The 16,838-nt window shown below is 48.9% G+C and overlaps 2 protein-coding genes across 2 annotated transcripts in view; both read left to right on the top strand.

Annotated features, from left to right (window-relative positions):
• The window catches only part of CAPN8 (calpain 8), a gene marked incomplete at both ends in the record, with an annotated part of 61,559 nt that extends 55,585 nt beyond the window's left edge, over positions 1-5,974 (top strand). The window contains 4 exon segments of the mRNA XM_079901228.1: positions 3,690-3,806; positions 4,798-4,881; positions 5,843-5,871; positions 5,873-5,974. Coding sequence (XP_079757354.1) covers positions 3,690-3,806; positions 4,798-4,881; positions 5,843-5,871; positions 5,873-5,974 — 332 coding nt within the window.
• Positions 4,586-16,838, top strand: part of SUSD4 (sushi domain containing 4) — a 275,118-nt gene continuing 262,865 nt past the window's right edge. Inside the window, exon 1 of the mRNA XM_079916392.1 lies at positions 4,586-4,856. The gene's annotated coding sequence lies outside the window, so the exon portion shown is untranslated. The remainder of the gene's footprint in view (positions 4,857-16,838) is intronic.

Below are 16,838 nucleotides of genomic sequence, written 5' to 3'. Positions count from 1 at the left end.
ATTGCTTTAGGTTCAAGGTTAGGTTGTTTATTCGAGATGTTTCCTGTTTCGTAAGGTAGGATTGTATTGCTATAAACTTCCCTCTTAGAACTGCTTTTGCTGCATCCCATATATTTTGGGTCGTTGTGTCTCCATTGTCATTTGTTTCTAGGTATTTTTTGATTTCCTCTTTGATTTCTTCAGTGATCACTTCGTTATTAAGTAGTGTATTGTTTAGCCTCCATGTGTTTGTATTTTTTACAGATCTTTTCCTGTAATTGATATCTAGTCTCATACTGTTATGGTCGCAAAAGATACTTGATACGATTTCAATTTTCTTAAATTTACCAAGGCTTGATTTGTGACCCAAGGTATGATCTATCCTGGAGACTGTTCCATGAGCACTTGAGAAAAATGTGTATTCTGTTGTTTTTGGATGGAATGTCCTATAAATATCAATTAAGTCCATCTTGTTTAATGTATCATTTAAAGCTTGTGTTTCCTTATTTATTTTCATTTTGGATGATCTGTCCATTGTTGAAAGTGGGGTGTTAAAGTCCCCTACTATGAATGTGTGACTGTCGATTTCCCCTTTTATGGCTGTTAGTATTTGCCTTATGTATTGAGGTGCTCCTATGTTGGGTGCATAAATATTTACAATTGTTATATCTTCTTCTTGGATCGATCCCTTGATCATTATGTAGTGTCCTTCTTTGTCTCTTGTAATAGTCTTTGTTTTAAAGTCTATTTTGTCTGATATGAGAATTGCTACTCCAGCTTTCTTTTGGTTTCCATTTGCATGGAATATCTTTTTCCATCCCCTTACTTTCAGTGTGTATGTGTCTCTAGGTCTGAAGTGGGTCTCTTGTAGACAGCATATATATGGGTCTTGTTTTTGTATCCATTCAGCCAATCTGTGTCTTTTGGTGGGAGCATTCAGTCCATTTACATTTAAGGTAATTATCGATATGTATGTTCCCATTCCCATTTTCTTAACTGTTTTGGGTTCGTTATTGTAGGTCTTTTCCTTCTCTTGTGTTTCTTCCCTAGAGAAGTTCCTTTAGCAGTTGTTGTAGAGCTGGTTTGGTGGTCCTGAACTTTCTCAGCTTTTGCTTGTCTGTAAAGGTTTTAATTTCTCCATCAAATCTGAATGAGATCCTTGCTGGGTAGAGTAGTCTTGGTTGCAGGTTTTTCTCCTTCATCACTTTCAGTATGTCCTGCCACTCCCTTCTGGCTTGTAGGGTTTCTGCTGAGAGATCAGCTGTTAACCTTATGGGGATTCCCTTGTGTGTTATTTTTCCCTTGCTGCTTTTAATATGCTTTCTTTGTATTTAATTTTTGACAGTTTGATTAACATGTGTCTTGGCGTATTTCTCCTTGGATTTATCCTGTATGGGACAAAAAAAAAAAAAAAAGAAAACCTAGTACCAATTTGTGACTGAGCTATTCCAATTTTATGAATTAATCTTTAAAAAAATTCATCAATCAAATTAACACCAGATTATAAAGAATTTTTACTGAAATTTGTTTTTTAATACCTCCAAAAGAGAAACAACCCAAATGTCTAAGAAAATGTTAATAATAACATATTTTCACATATTCAGCTATGTAATATAATTAGGAATAAAAATGATGATTTCAAAAAAAAAAAAACCCGGACAGACAGAACCCTGGGAGAAATGGTGAAAGCAAAACTATACAGACAAGATCACACACAGAAGCATATGCATACACACTCACAAAAAGAAAAAAAAGAGGGAAAAAAAAATCGTTGCTCCCAAAGTCCACCTCCTCAATTTGGGATGATTCATTGTCTATTCAGGTATTCCACAGATGCAGGTACATCAAGTTGATTGTGGAGATTTAATCCGCTGCTCCTGAGGCTGCTGGGAGAGATTTCTCCTTCTCTTCTTTGTTCGCACAGCTCCCAGGGGCTCAGCTTTGGATTGGGCCCCGCCTCTGCGTGTAGGTTGCTGGAGGGCGTCTGTTCTTCGCTCAGACAGGACTGGATTAAAGGAGCAGCTGATTCGGCAGCTCTGGCTCACTCAGGCCGGCAGCGGGGGCGGGGCGAGCCTGCGGCGGCAGAGGCCACCATGACGTTGCACCAGCCTGAGGCGCGCCGTGCGTTCTCCCGGGAAAGTTGTCCCTGGATCCCGGGACCCTGGCAGTGGCGGGCTGCACAGTCTCCCCGGAAGGGGGGTGTGGACAGTGATCTGTGCTTGTACACAGGCTTCTTAGTGGCAGCAGCAGCGGCCTTAGCGTCTCATGCCCGTCTCTGGGGTCCGCGCTTTTAGCCGCGGCTCACGCACGTCTCTGGAGCTCCTTTAAGCAGCGCTTTAATCTCCTCTCCTCGCGCACGAGGAAACAAAGCAGGAAGAAAAAGTCTCTTGTCTCTTCGGCAGCTCCAGAGTTTTCCCGGACTCCCTCCCAGCTAGCTGTGGTGCACTAACCCCTTCAGGCTGTGTTCACGCCGCCAACCCCAGTCCTCTCCGTGAGCTCCGACCGAAGCCCGAGCCTCAGCTCCCAGCGCCGCCCACGCGGGCGGGGGACCAGACAAGCCTCTCGGCCTGGTGAGTGCCGGTCGGCCCTGATCCTCTGTGCGGGAGTCTTGCCGCTTTGCTCTCCGCACCCCTGTTGCTGTGCTCTCCTCCGCAGCTTCGAAGCTCCCCCCTCCGCCTCCCGCAGTCTCCGCCCGCGAAGGGGCTTCTAGTGTGTGGAAACTTTTCCTCCTTCACAGCTCCCTCCCACTGGTGCAGGCCCCGTCCCTATCCTTTTGTCTCTGTTTTTTCTGTTTTCGTTTGCCCTACCCAGGTACGTGGGGAGTTCCTTGCCTTTTGGGAGGTCTGAGGTCTTCTGCCAGCGTTCTGTAGGTGTTCTGTAGGAGTTGTGCCACATGTAGATGTATTTCTGATGTATTTGTGGGGAGGAAGGTGATCTCCGAGTCTTACTCTTCCGCCATCTTGAAGCTCCTCCTTTATTTATTTTTGACCGTGTCGGGTCTTGGTTGCGGCATGCGGGATCTTTTGCTGTGGTGTGTGGGCTCTGTAGTTGCAGCACGCGGGCTCTGTAGTTGTGGTGTGAGAGCTTAGCAGTTGCAGCACATGGACTTAGTTGCCCCATGGCATGTGGGATCTTAGTTCCCCAACCAGGGATCGAACCTGCGTCCTCTGCATTGGAAGGTGGATTGTTAACCACTGGACCACCAGGGAAGTCCCAAGATGTGCTCATTTTAAACCCTTAATATGATGGTTGCTAATGACCATCAGTGGCAGTTACCTTATGTTGGATGTCAATGTGACAACAAATATTTGTTGAGCACCTTCCTTATCTGGGGAGGAGGGAATGTTGCTGGATTCTTTAGACTTTTTCTAAGGACTTTGCCTGTTACTGGGAAGGTGACAGCAATCACAGGGGACGGGGCTGTGAAGGGGATGGTCAGGAGAGACCATCCCCTCACCTTCCCTGTTTTTTCTTGCTGTAGCCAATGTGATGCACAGCTGAGTTAGTATTGGAGTTACAGGCCTTATTCTTGGATCAGGGAGGAGGCTTATCCTGTTGAGGATTATCTAAAAGGAGACTGATTGGATGACTAGACCCATCTGGTATCTTCTGAAGGGGGCAGCGTCAGGCCTGAGTCAGCCCTGATTTCTGCTGTAGACAGGGCCGAGCCCCCCACTCCACCTATAACCTTGGCCCCCTTCTGCCCGTAGGTTTCACCCTTAGCAACCAGGTACAGCAGACCATTTCCATGCGGTATGCATGCAGCAAACTTGGCATCGACTTTGACAGCTTCCTTGCTTGTATGATCTGCCTGGAGACCCTCTTCAGTGAGTCACTCTCTCCTTTAACCCTATCTCATTTCTCCTGAGGTGCGGAGAGGGGCAGGGGGCAGGGCCAGCAAGCAGAACCAGACAGGCTTCAGAAACTGTGGCATCCTTGGGGGAGGGGAAGCAGAAACTAAAGCAGCCGAGGAAGCCCAAGCTGGCCACGCCCAAAGTGCTGCCTTCTCTGGGAGATTTAAAAAGATTGTTGTCGGCTTCCCTGGTGGCGCAGTGGTTGAGAGTCTGCCTGCCGATGCAGGGGACACGGGTTCGTGCCCCGGTCCGGGAAGATCCCACGTGCCACGGAGCAGCTGGGCCCGTGAGCCATGGCCTCTGAGCCTGCGCGTCCGGAGCCTGTGCTCTGCAACGGGAAAGATTGTTGTGCACCTACTACATGCAGTCACTGGGCCAAATGAATGAGTCCCAGCAACGGCCCTTAAATGGCTTTTAACATCTGTGCCTCCATGGGGATCATACTGAGAGTGTGTGTCCCTCCCAGGGAGGGAATAGGGGTCTCCTTCTGGAAGCCTTTAGATGGTCTAGTGCCCCCTTGGGCTCATGCTAAGGTATCATATTAAGGGAGGGAGTTTTCCTTCCAGTGAGGGCTGGGAAGTGGTAAATTCTAATGGGGAAAGGTCAGTGACTGGATTACCCACAAATGGGGAAACCACCTCTGTTCCACGACCCCATCGCCAACCCCTGTTGAAAGAATTGCAAGTTTCTAGAGCTTCTGAGGGTGGAGATGGCAAAAGGACCTTCTCTGCTCACATCTGGAGGTTTGTCTAACTGGGCAAGGGGACATCTGCTGTCTAAAACCCTCACCCTGGGCACTGGATCCAGATCTAGCTTTTCAGGGTCCCTGAAGCTGAGTGGGAGCTGGGAAGGGGGCAGGGGCCGGGGGAAGGTACCAGGTGGGGTGGACAGAGACAGCTCTCTTTGGCTGTTCCAAAGTCCAGGAACATCCCCATCTGATTTCATTCGTTCTCTGTCATTCTAGAACTGTTCAGCCTTCTGAACAAGGACCAGAATGGCATTGTCCGGCTCTCTCTGGCAGAGGTAAGTGGTTTTGATAAACTGCTTGGTGATGATACTTGAACATTCTTGGATGGTATTGCTGCTGGGCGCTGTTAATTCACACTGACTTGTCTTATTTCCATGTGGATGCAACACATGTTCTATGGCAGGCATTGCCGGGAGGAGTGTCATTGTCATCAATCTTTCAAATATTATTTATTATTATTATTATTATTATTGTTGTTTTAAAGATAAAGCTACAGTTACATATGAGATCATTTCAAGGATGCAAGCTCTTATTAATTTGGATGGAATGGTGGGTGGTAGGTATAATTTAAAGTGCCTAACTTTTAGGACCAGGCATCTTTGATTGATGTATAGAAGGATATCAGAAACAAAGAATTAAATTGCAACAGGATAGAGTGCAGATGCAAAATAGATGGGTGTAAATTACTGTGTACAAAGCCCATAATGTCTTACGCTGACAACGTCGTGCCCTTCCCCTGTGGAGGGCTGCAGCCTGCGCAGCAGGGCCTTTATTGGCCTGTGGAGATGCAGGTGTGGGTATGTGCTGAGGGGCCAGGCCAGGAGGCATTGCCCTAGATCTGTTTCTCAGGCAGAGGAACTAGAGCACCAGGTTATTCCTGGCCCTGCCTAGTTGTCTGGGTACAACCACTCCTTTTCTTCTCTAGAATGGGAATGTCATTGACCCCTTTCAGTGATCTAGGGAAGGCCCTCCTGGAAGCATGTCTGTGGATGTCTACAAACACCCGCTCAATAGTGTTGGACCTGAAACTTTTGGAAGTCCCTTTGGGGCTAAGCTTTTCCTAAGTCACTTTTCCATGGGGCTCTGGCTCAGGGGGTAGTGACCTAGTTAAGGGCTTCCTTGCTTCCTCCTGTTGAGCAAGGCACTTACTGGAGGACACAGCTAGAACAAGTCATACCACGTGAGGCAGGAGAGCGCCTCTGGCGCAGTCACATCAGCTCCTGAGGACCCCTGAGCTCACCCCGATCTCCTTATTTTGCAGTGGCTGTGCTGTATGTTGGTCTGACCCAGGGTTGTGGACATTGGTGATGCTCCCTGCCAGCCTGCTTGCCTCTTTTCTCCCTTTCTTTACAGTTTTGTGAACATTTATCCTCAAGGGGGCATTCACTGGTGATTCATCTCTTCCTTGCCGTTTCTTGTTCCCTGAGATCCTGGCCTGTCCCACTGGAGCAGTCCGGGGAGCCTGAGATCTCTTTCAGCAGCATTTAAGCTGATCCCAGAGCACAATGGAGAGACAGAAATTAATTAAAGTTGTGGGTCAAAATGGTTTCTGCCTTCCTCTAGCGATATGTAATCTGGGGGGTGCCCTGGGGTGTTCCTGCTTTAGAAAAGACGTTCTTGAGCAATGACGCAGCCCAAAGCTGCTGAAAGATGTGAAATTTGGGTGAATTTCTTGGAGGAAAGGCCTGCTATAGATTAAACTGCCTCTGGGGACTGCCTTCAGGAAAGGAGCTGCCCCTGCCCTTCTGAGGAGGGTGCAGGGAAGGGCTGCTGGGGGAGAGGCCTTTCTTCCTCACTTGCAGACGGGAGAAATTGCTATACTGCAGGTCGGCATGGGCTAAAGGAAAGGATAGGAAAATTCTTGCTGAGGGGAATTCTTACCTGACAAATAGCTTGAGGGGAAATGCAGTTCAGGTGAGTTTTGCTCATGGCGGAACACAACGATCTTTGTTGTTGGTAAGAAAATAGGTACCATAGCCTAGTGTCCTAATGGGTAGCTGGGGCAGAGCTGACTCTCATACGCGGATGTTGGAAATGAAGTGTACAGGAAGATGAGTGTCTTAGTCAGTTTGGGCTGTCTGAGCAAATACCAGAGACCAGGTGGCTTATAAAAAAACAGACACATTTTCTCACAGTTGTGGAGGCTAGAAGTCCGAGATAGGAGCAGCATAGTTGGGTTCTGGAGATCTCTCTCAGACTATAGACTTCTCATTGTGTCCTCACAGGGTGGAGAGCAGAGGGGAAGTAAGATCTCTCATGATTCTTGGAAGAACACTAATCCCATTCATGAGGGCCCCACCCTCATGACCTTATCCAACCCTAATTAGCCCTCCAGTTCCCACCTCCTGATACCACCACATTGGGGGGTGTGGTTTCAACGTATGAATTCGAAGGGGATACAGCCATTCAGCCCATAGCTGTGACCTACTGGAGAGAAAACACACATTTATGCCTTGGCCTCTGCATTAGTCTGATTAAAGATTAACTTTTGACCTCCAGAAGTAGAGCTGGATGAACGTTCCTTATAGGAACATGATTTATAAGTATGGTATAACACCCGTCAGCTTGTTTTTTTTTTTTTGAAGTATAGTTGATTTACAATATTGTGTTAGTTTCATGTGTAGAGCAAAGTGATTTAGGTATATATATATATATATATTTTTCAGATTATTTTCCATTATAGGTTATTACAAGATATTGAATATAGTTCCCTGTGCTAAACAGTAGGACCTTGTTGTTTATCCATTCTATATATAATAGTTTGCATCTGCTAACTTCAATCTCCCAATCCATCCCTCCCCCTCCTCCCCCTTGGCAACCTCAAGTCTGTTCTCTATGTCTGGGAGTCTGTATCTGTTTTGTAAATAGGTTCATTTGGGTCATATTTTAGATTCCAAATGTAAGTGTTATCATATGGTATTTGTCTTTCTCTTTCTGACTTACTTCACTCAGTATGATAATCTCTGATTGCATCCATGTGGCTGCAAATGGCATTATTGCGTTCTTTTTATGGCTGAGTAGTATTCCATTGTGTGTGTGTGTGTGTGTGTGTGTGTGTGTGTATATATACATATAAACCACATCTTCTTTATCCATTCATCTGTTGATGGACACTTAGTTTGTTTCCATGTCTTGGCTATTGTAAATAGTGCTGCTATGAACATTGGGGTGCATGTATCTTTTTGAATTAGGGTTTTCTTTTTTTTCCTGGATATATATCCAGGAGTGGGGTTGCTGGATCATATGGTAGCTCTGTTTTTAGTTTTTAAAGGCTCTTTCCATAGTGGCTGCACCAATTTACATTCCCAGTGTAAGAAGATTCCCTTTTCTCCACACCCTCTCTAGCATTTATTATTTGTAGACTTTTTGTTGATGACCATTCTGACTGAACACCAGTCCACTTTAATGCTGTCTTCAACTCTCCCAAGGCCCAGCGGGGAGAAGGGGTAGGCCCTTAACTGAAGGGGGCTGTGGGAGCTCTGGGATCCCACCCCTCAGGGAGAGGCTCTGGGACGGCGCCCCTGCAGGGAAAGCTCACTCACCGGAGGGTGGAGAAGGAGCTGTATTTGTTTGGCAGTCTGTGGGTCCCAGAAGAAAAGAGGTCCTTCCACGTGTAGTCAGAAGTATGAGGGAGCATTCATCACCTGGGTCATCTGCAGGACCCAGCAGGTGTATGTCCAGCTGCCCTCAGGCTGCCTGGGGATACCACCCAGCCTGCCCCTGTCGGCCCAGGTGGTGTTATGTACAAGTCCCTGACCCACCCTGTTGTTTAAAAATAAAGTACTACAAAGCAGTTCTCCTTTACATTTCGAATATAGCATGGCTGCCTAAGTTGAAAGGACTGTGTTGTAATCGGCGGGCAGCAGGTAGGTTTATTTTTCAGGCCTACAAGCTACTTCAGGGAATAGTCTGGTAACCAAAAAACCCAAACCAAACAAAAAAACCCAAAAAACAGTTTAGTTACAAAATAGATTTGCTTTGGGGGTCCCAGTCCCAGGGAAGTGTTGCGCTGGGCACTTCTTACCAGTACAGCCTGTGAGGCCTTACCAGTACAGCTAAGGATCTTAACACTGCATAGCTTTCCTCTTAAACACCTGAGAGTTTGCTGTCTGCTCCTCTCTGCCCCCTGAATTAAGGCAGCAGAGGTGCTGCTTTTTGGTGTGGCCTCTTCGTCGCCCCTCTGTGTGGCTGCATCTCAGGAAAGATCAGCCCCTGCTGGATGGCGGCTCCTCAGCGTGGATTCCCCAGGGAGGCTCCTGTGCTTCCCCGGCCGGGGCCTCCCCCACGTTATTGCGTTCACGTGTTTCACGTCTTCTCTGTTCCTGTGGACAGTCTGTGAATGCAGAGTGTTCCTAATTCCTCCAGAGCCTAGAACAGTGCCTGGCACAGAGTAGGCGCTCGGTGAATGAAACCCGTGTCCTTTCCTTTGCACATGAGGAAGTTCTGCAGCACTTGGGCCCCACTTTGTTTTCCCAGTAGAGAGGATGGGTTTGCACTGGTCCCTCACAGCAATTTCCTGCAGCCCCAGAGGGGAACTGCTGATGTTTGGATGCGTTACAGCCAGCCTCCGTGGGCGGGTGAAGGGCTGGAGGGGGGGATGGCGAGAAGAAGAAGATGTGTCCCCTGCAGGGTCCCCAGGCTCCTTCCCACCCCATGCCAGGAGCCGAGGCAGCCATTGCCTCCCACGTCGGCGGGTCTTTGATTTGTGCAGAGAACCCTTGGAGGCTTTCGGCTTCCCCGCTTTCTGGAAGGAGAGGGAAGCAGCTCGGCAGGAGGCTTGAGGCAGCTATGGGGGTCAGGGTGAGCCTCCTTCTCTTCCTCTCCATCCTCCCTCGCCTGCAGAGCCCCGTCACTTCTCTTAAAGGCCGAGCTTGTTTCCTCATTAGTAAACGTGAGGACACACATGCTACCATGCCACCCCCAGACGCAACTGAGGCCTCCGAGGGCATGGAACCTGACACTGGCGGGAGGCGGTCAGGGTGTATGGACTATGCCGGGTAATTCCACACCAGCAAGGCCACCTCTAGCCAGTCCCCTTTCCCGTGAGAGCTTCGAGTCACGCAGTATTAGCTTTCTGCTCACGTCGCCGGCCCCAGCAGGGCTTTCGGTAATTATGCACAGTCGCAGAAGCCTCGTTGATCAGGGCTGGGAGAAGCCGGTGGCCCTGCCACACGCAGCAGGGGGCTCTTCCCGCCAAGGTCCCGACGGCATCCTGTGCGTCCTGCCCGGGGCGCAGCTGGTGGAGGCCCCCGCCCTGCTCGGGGCTCCCCTCCGTTCCTCACCGCCTCCCTAAAGCCAGCTGCTCCTCCGGGCTGGGGCAGCGGGGCACACAGCAAATTCCTGCATCAGCTGTTCTCGCTCTGCCACCTAGGCTGACTTCTTGCCTCTCACTCCAAGCCTCACGCTGCGCAGCCTCTCAGATGCCCAGCATCTTTTTTTTTTTTTTGCGGTACGCAGGCCTCTCACTGCTGTGGCCTCTCCCGTTGCAGAGCACAGGCTCCGGACACGCAGGCTCAGCGGCCATGGCTCACGGGCCCAGCCGCTCCGTGGGATCTTCCCGAACCGGGGCACGAACCCGTGTCCCCTGCATCGGCAGGCGGACTCTCAACCACTGCGCCACCAGGGAAGCCCCAGATGCCCAGCATCTTTTCACCTTTAGATGTTCCAGTTTCCCACAAGCCCTGATCCTGTCATTGCTTCCGCCGTGGCTCCAGGACACGGCCAAACCCCATCTCCCCAGCCCACGCTTCTGTGCTCTCCTTCCATGGGGGATCCCATCCCCCCGGTCGACATCTCCCTTCATACATGAACCCTTCCTTTTTTTTTTTGAACCCTTCCCTTTGATTGATGGGCTGGGTTGACCTCGAGAGTTCACGTAATTGGACAGTGGACAACCAAGACACCCCCCCCCCCAACCTCTCTCTGCACTTCAGAACGGTGTCAGGAAGGACCTAGTGCGGGGACACCTACCTGCCACCTTTGCTCTGCTCCGCGGCTCCATGTTATAGATAGGGTGACTGTGGAGCCCATCTGTGTGATACAGACAAGGATAGAGAGAAGCACCCTGAATCCCATCTGCCTTCCATCCTATCTGATGCGTACCTGTCATACCTGAGCTGCAGTCTTTGGGAAGGACAGCAGTGGTCACTTACTAGTGGCAGCTCGTGGGGGAAAGGGTGACGATTTGGAGTTTGCAAGCTGTAAATACACACGTTGACTCCTTACAGTTTTGGGAGGCCTGTGTTTGCTTCACCCGTTGATTAACATAGGGCTTTATGGGGGATGGAGATGAGGCAGGGGATATGGTCCCAGCCACTGAGTTATGAAGGTCTTGTGAAGGCTGATGGTGCCTCTCCCAGCTCCCTGCTGTGGAGCAGAGCCAGGAGTGCAGGCGTGTGGAGACCCAGCAATCTACTGCCATCTGCTGAAACTTGCTTTTTCTTTTGTAATATTTGCTATATTTACATTCTTATACTTTATAAATTTATTTCTGTTAAAATGATTGTATGTATTTATTGTTATAAATTTATATGTTCATGTACATATTTACATATTTATACATAATCGATATATAAATATCAAGATATATAATAATAGTATATAAAATCGGTATATATATCAATAAATATCAACAACATATAAATAAAAGGACTGTATACTGAAGTCCCATGTATTATCCATTACAGTGAATGATTTTAAATGTTTTACTGTATCTGTTTTATCATTTTTGCTGATGAATTTTACTGAAGAAGTTTTTGTGAAAGTAAATTGCACATATCATGACATTTTACCCTATATTGTGCATCTCCAGCAAAGGGCATTTTATTACACAGCCACAAAACTATTATCCAACTTAACAAAACTAGCAATAATTCTTTACTCACATCTAATAACCAGTCTATATTCAAATCTCCTTGATGGACTTAAAAATATACTTTTACAGTTGGTTTATTTGACTGAGGATTCAACCAGGGTCCTCATTTTTCTGGTTTTAATCTACAGCAATCTTCCATTTTTGGGGGGTATTGAATGATTGATGCATAATTGCGGCTTTAAGAAAGAATATTGGTGATATGAATCTGCTCTATCTGCTTCTCAGTCTAATTAAATCTCACGCAGAGCGCCCGTCCCCTCCGGCTTCCTCCTTCTCACCACGACCAGGCAGGATGGTCTGTAGGGACTGGAATCTGGGAAAAGGGCATCTAGTTTTCCCTCCACTGTGGTTTCCATCCAAGCCCGCCTGTCCTTGCCGGTGGCATCTCCTGCTGGTGGCCTGTTGGCTCCAGAACCATCTGAGCTGGAGCCTCCCCTTCTGGGCCACACCTGGTTTTTGTTCAGGTCACCTTGTTCTCTGACCCTGAGGTTCATGGCTCCTTTCAGCCAGTGGGGCGGGGCAGTACTCATCCTAACCCTGAGGACGCCAGGCCCCCGGGGAGGCCTGCAGACCAGCGATCTGCCTCTGAGTATTCACTGAGGGGAACGGCTCAGTTAGTAAAAACAGAGGAAAGCACATGGGAATTCTCTGGGATTTAGAAGGTATTGTGGTTCTGTGCATAGTGTAAGCCTTCAATTTCGGCTTGTTGCATTGGATTGAATTCAGCAAGGAAGAGAAGATTAGGAGATGAGAGACATTATCTGGTGATGAAATTCAAGCCCAAATGTTCCTGTAGTCACAGTTATTCTACTTATGCTCTGGGAGGGATTGGCAGGGAGCCCGTTCCAGAACCTCACAGACACTCATGTGTGGATTTGCACACTGGGCTTACCCAGTGGGCATGAGGGGCTTCTGTCTGGCCCCTAGGCTACTCCTGGAGACCTGGAGTGGAATCCCCTCAGCCTCCTGACGGCAGTGGGGTGGGTTCTCAGGGCGTGGAGCCACGCTCTTCAATTCTACTCAGTAATTTGATCAGTAAACGTCTTAAGCACCAACTACAAGCCAGGCTCAGTGCTCGCCCTGGGAGTTGTGGGGGGGTGGGGTGGGATGGTGGGATGGTGGGTGGCGCAAGGATGAATAACTGAGGTCTCTGCCTCCCAGAACCTTCCAGGCGAATGGGGGAGACAGACTCCTACACAAGTAACACGATTTGAAACAGTGTAACATCAGTGCTGGAAGAGAGGTACAGAAAAGACAGGCCACAAGAAGAGAGAGAGGTTAATGCTGTCTCAGGAAAGGGAGCAGGTTTCCTGCAAGATGGGTAGGAATTGGGCAGCTGGGACTTCATTCAGTCATTTGGTAAATATTAATTATGCATCAGCTATATTCTAGGTATTGTGCGGGCACCAGTAAATGAGAGGGAAAGGTGTTCCAGATGGAGGGAACAGCATGAGAGGAGGGAAGAGCATAGGAAAAGACAGAGCGTGTTTGGAAAAGCCTGGGCTGTGACTTTGAGGCCGTCGCTGCATCCCCCCAGGACCTGCTGGACCAGGAAGCAGCCACCTTCCTTCCTTGCTTCTTCCTGTCTGCTGTGCCATGATCCTGCCTGGGGTGCTTTGCCTTTCTATATCAGAGGGAAAGAATTTCAGGCTCTTCCCCAGAGAGGGCAGTATCCTTGGCCTCCTGAGGTTCAGGTTGCTGGGTAACGTCCACTTCCTCCACTCCCTGGGCTGGAAGCACCCCCAGAGCTCTTTGGGCAGCTGAGAGCCACCTTCTGGGGGCTGTTGCCCAGCACTGGGTCAAAGCACCTTGATGTGCAGCCAGCTGTAGCTTCTGCAGCTGTGTCCTCACCACCCAGGGTGAAGAAGAAAAGGCCAACTCTCAGAAAGCCCCTGGGAGAGGCCAGATGATTGGCGGAGGAAGTGCAGCTGGCCTCCCCCTTCCACCTGCATTCTTGAAACCTTTACTACTAATTAATTTCTGAATTACACAGCAATGCACTTCCTAGTTACACAGGCGAAACACTAGCAGCTATAAAGGGGGCCTTACCTATTTCACAAGTGATTCTTTTTTTTTTTTTTTGCGGTACGTGGGCCTCTCACTGCTGTGGCCTCTCCCGTTGCGGAGCACGGGCTCCGGACGCGCAGGCCCAGCGGCCATGGCTCACGGGCCCAGCTGCTCCGCGGCACGTGGGATCCTCCCGGACCGGGGCACGAACCCGCATCCCCTGCATCGGCAGGCGGACTCTCTACCACTGCGCCACCAGGGAAGCCCACACAAGTGATTTTACTAGCTGCTCTCCCAGAAATGAGAGGGACGGAGGGGCGGGGGGAGGAGGAAGGAGAGAGAGAGGGAGATTTTGGATAGATTGAGACAGAAGATAAGCCTGTCTGGCACGTCCTCCTGGTCTCAGAGGCTGGTGTCGTCTGGAGGAGCTCAGATGTTTGGGGACCTCAGCAACCCTTCCAGGAGACATGCAGCCGTCTCTGGCCTCAGAAGGAAAGCTTCCTCGGGAACCCTGCCAACTGTACAAACACCAACCAACACGGAAATGTAAATAATAACACGCAGACATGATGCAAACATAATTATAGCCAAACATTTTGAGGAGAGAGACTCACTGGAGACTGGCCATGTTCTCCTGTCTGTAAGTCCCATTTTGCATTGTGGTGATTAAAGCAGACTGATTTTTTTTCTCTCTCTCTTTTCTGTTTTGTTTTTACTGCCACATAGAATTTTGTGTGTGTGTGTGTGTATTTATAGTAGATTGGATAGCACATGAAAACAAGTAAGTGGCTTCCACATCATGTTGGAATATCGGATTATCAAATGTTTATTAGGCTCATCAGACTTATTGAGCTCTTGCTGTGTGCAGGGAGGTATGCTGGCCAGTGGGCTACATGAATAAGGTAGGATCCCTCCTGTGGGTGTGTCTCTGAGGAGAGAGACGTGTAAAAACAAGCGGCTTCAGCATGTGGTGGAGACAGGCACAGGGAGCCATGAGGGCAGTAGCTGCATCTTGGAGTTCAGGCAAATCTGTGGAACAGAAGAGAGTGTGAACAAGGACTTTCCTCCGCTCTTACCTAGATCATGAGGGCTGGAGCCCTTCCCAACTCTCAGCATCTGATTTACAGGTCGAAGGCCAGGTATGAAGGCTGTAGGCTACGGGTGGTTCTCCTGAGGGGTGAGTTGTATCTGCTACGGTCCACCGGGGGACAGAAACCATAACAGTTATTTGAACAGAAAGAATGAAACGCAGCAAATTGTTATCTAGGTAAAAAGTTATAACTAGTAATTGAATGGATAAAAAGAGTACTTGAAGGTACCGTGGAGGTAGCAGCTGTGGGAAGCAACTGCGTCGGGCTGAGTGAACAAAGGGAAGAGGTTGGAATTATTAAAACACAGAAGTTTAGAGAGACCCCATCAAGCTGAAACTCAGACCTCTGAGAAGCTGGTGTCTCTGGAAGGGGAGGCTGTACCACAAGGGGGCAGGTTTTACGATTGTAGGAGTGATTGCGGAGCGGGTTCACCTGCCGGGGGCGCTCCCTGTTGGCAGAGCTGAGTATAGAGCCAGTGGACAGAGATTCAGAAGGTGGGGTGGGTGGCCCCGTAAGCTGGAGATTCATTCATTCCGCCTAGATTTTTGAGTACCTGCAAAATATCAGGCATTTTGTGGCTTGGACCAGCCTTGCAGCCGTGGAGGTGGTGAGGAGAGCTTATAGGATCTGCTGTCGGGTTAGGTATGGGGTATGACTGGGAGGGAAGAGTCGAGAATGATTACAATATTTTTGGCCGGTGCCTCTGAAGGATGGAGCTGATGGTAACTGCGGGTTTTAAAAAATATTTACGCCGTCGATGATTATAAAGTTATGAAAAGATTGCATTTGAATTCACTGAGTGAATTAATCTGAAGAATGCAGTCTTAATAACCTGAGATGTATAAACCATTTTGAATAATCCAGGATATGTGCGTGTTTCCTGTTCACTACTCTTTATGAAATTATTATTTTCCCAGACAGGCCCTGGGAGTGGGAGTGGCCTTGTACACTCTGGGGCTTTACTTTCTCACAAAAAATCTTCTAGAGTTCTTTTGTTTTTGCCTTTTTGACTCCTGCTACCTACCCATAGGTCCCCCCCACTCCTCCCCATTGCTAGCTACTGAGGATGTGTCTGTCCTCACCTTTACGTGCTCAGAATTCTTCAGGGTTTCCTTCTCAATTTCTCCTGTTTTCCTTCTCAGTCTCCTTCTCTGGCTCCTTTAATGAGGTCAACCTCCAGATCTCCATCCTTTCTCCAGCCCAACTACCTCTGATTTGGTCTTGAGTTTCCAACTGCCTTCTGGGGATCTCCACAAGGTTTTCCTGAAGACACCTGAGGTTCTCCACGTTGCCAAATGAACTCATTCTTCTCCCTTTATACCTAATTCGCACCCGCTCCTCCCAAATCCTTGATGTCACTTAATGTCATCGCCTAGCCGTTCTGGCTCCAAGCCCAGTCATCTTTGACGCCTTCCTCTCACTCATCCTCATAGCTGATCCATCACTGATTCCTGTCAGTTCTCTTTTCACTCCCTCCTTGTTTCCCCCTTTCCTTCCCACTGCCTGAATTCAGCCTGTTCCCTTGTCTCGCCGGGCCTGTCCCGGTGCAGAGGCCTCCTAATTAATTCTTCTCCTTGCAAGCTCTTACCTCTCTGTCCCCTGCATCGGGAATTGCTTCCTAAAGCATCAGTGCACCACTCTGTCTCCTTCTCAAAGCTCTCAGTGGTGTCCTGTTGCCAGCCAGACTTCACCCCAGTTTCATCACTCTTTTTTTTTTTTAAATGTTGAGCCTTCTTTTAATTTATTTTTATTTTTGGCTGTGTTGGGTCTTCGTTTCTATGCAAGGGCTTTCTCTAGTTGTGGCAAGCAGGGGCCACTCTGCATCGCGGTGCGCGGGCCTCTCACCGTCGCGACCTCTCTTGTTGCGGAGCACAGGCTCCAGACACGCAGGCTCAGCAGTTGTGGCTCATGGGCCTAGTTGCTCCATGGCATGTGGGATCTTCCCAGACCAGGGCTCAAACCCGTGTCCCCTGCACCAGCAGGCAGATTCTCAACCACTGCGCCACCAGGGAAGCCCCATCACTGTGTTTTAATCATGCAGGATGGCTTGATATTAACTACAGTCACCAAGCATGCTACCTTTGCTGGGGCTCTTCCTTCCACCTGTGCTTTCCTTTTGTCCCTCCCCGGCCTACAAATGCCCCACCCACCCTGCCCACTTCCTTCCACCCCCCATGAAGGTGAAGAAGAGGACAGTTTCTTTACTTTTTTCCAACATGCCCAAACTCAAATTAGAGCCCATTCAGTTCTAGCCTCCCAGCCAGGCAGAGAGAGAAGTCCAGAGC

The sequence above is a fragment of the Stenella coeruleoalba genome (genome assembly GCF_951394435.1).
Source record: "Stenella coeruleoalba genome assembly, chromosome: 1".
NCBI lineage: Eukaryota > Metazoa > Chordata > Mammalia > Artiodactyla > Delphinidae > Stenella > Stenella coeruleoalba.
This window is presented reverse-complemented; position numbering and strand designations above follow the sequence as displayed.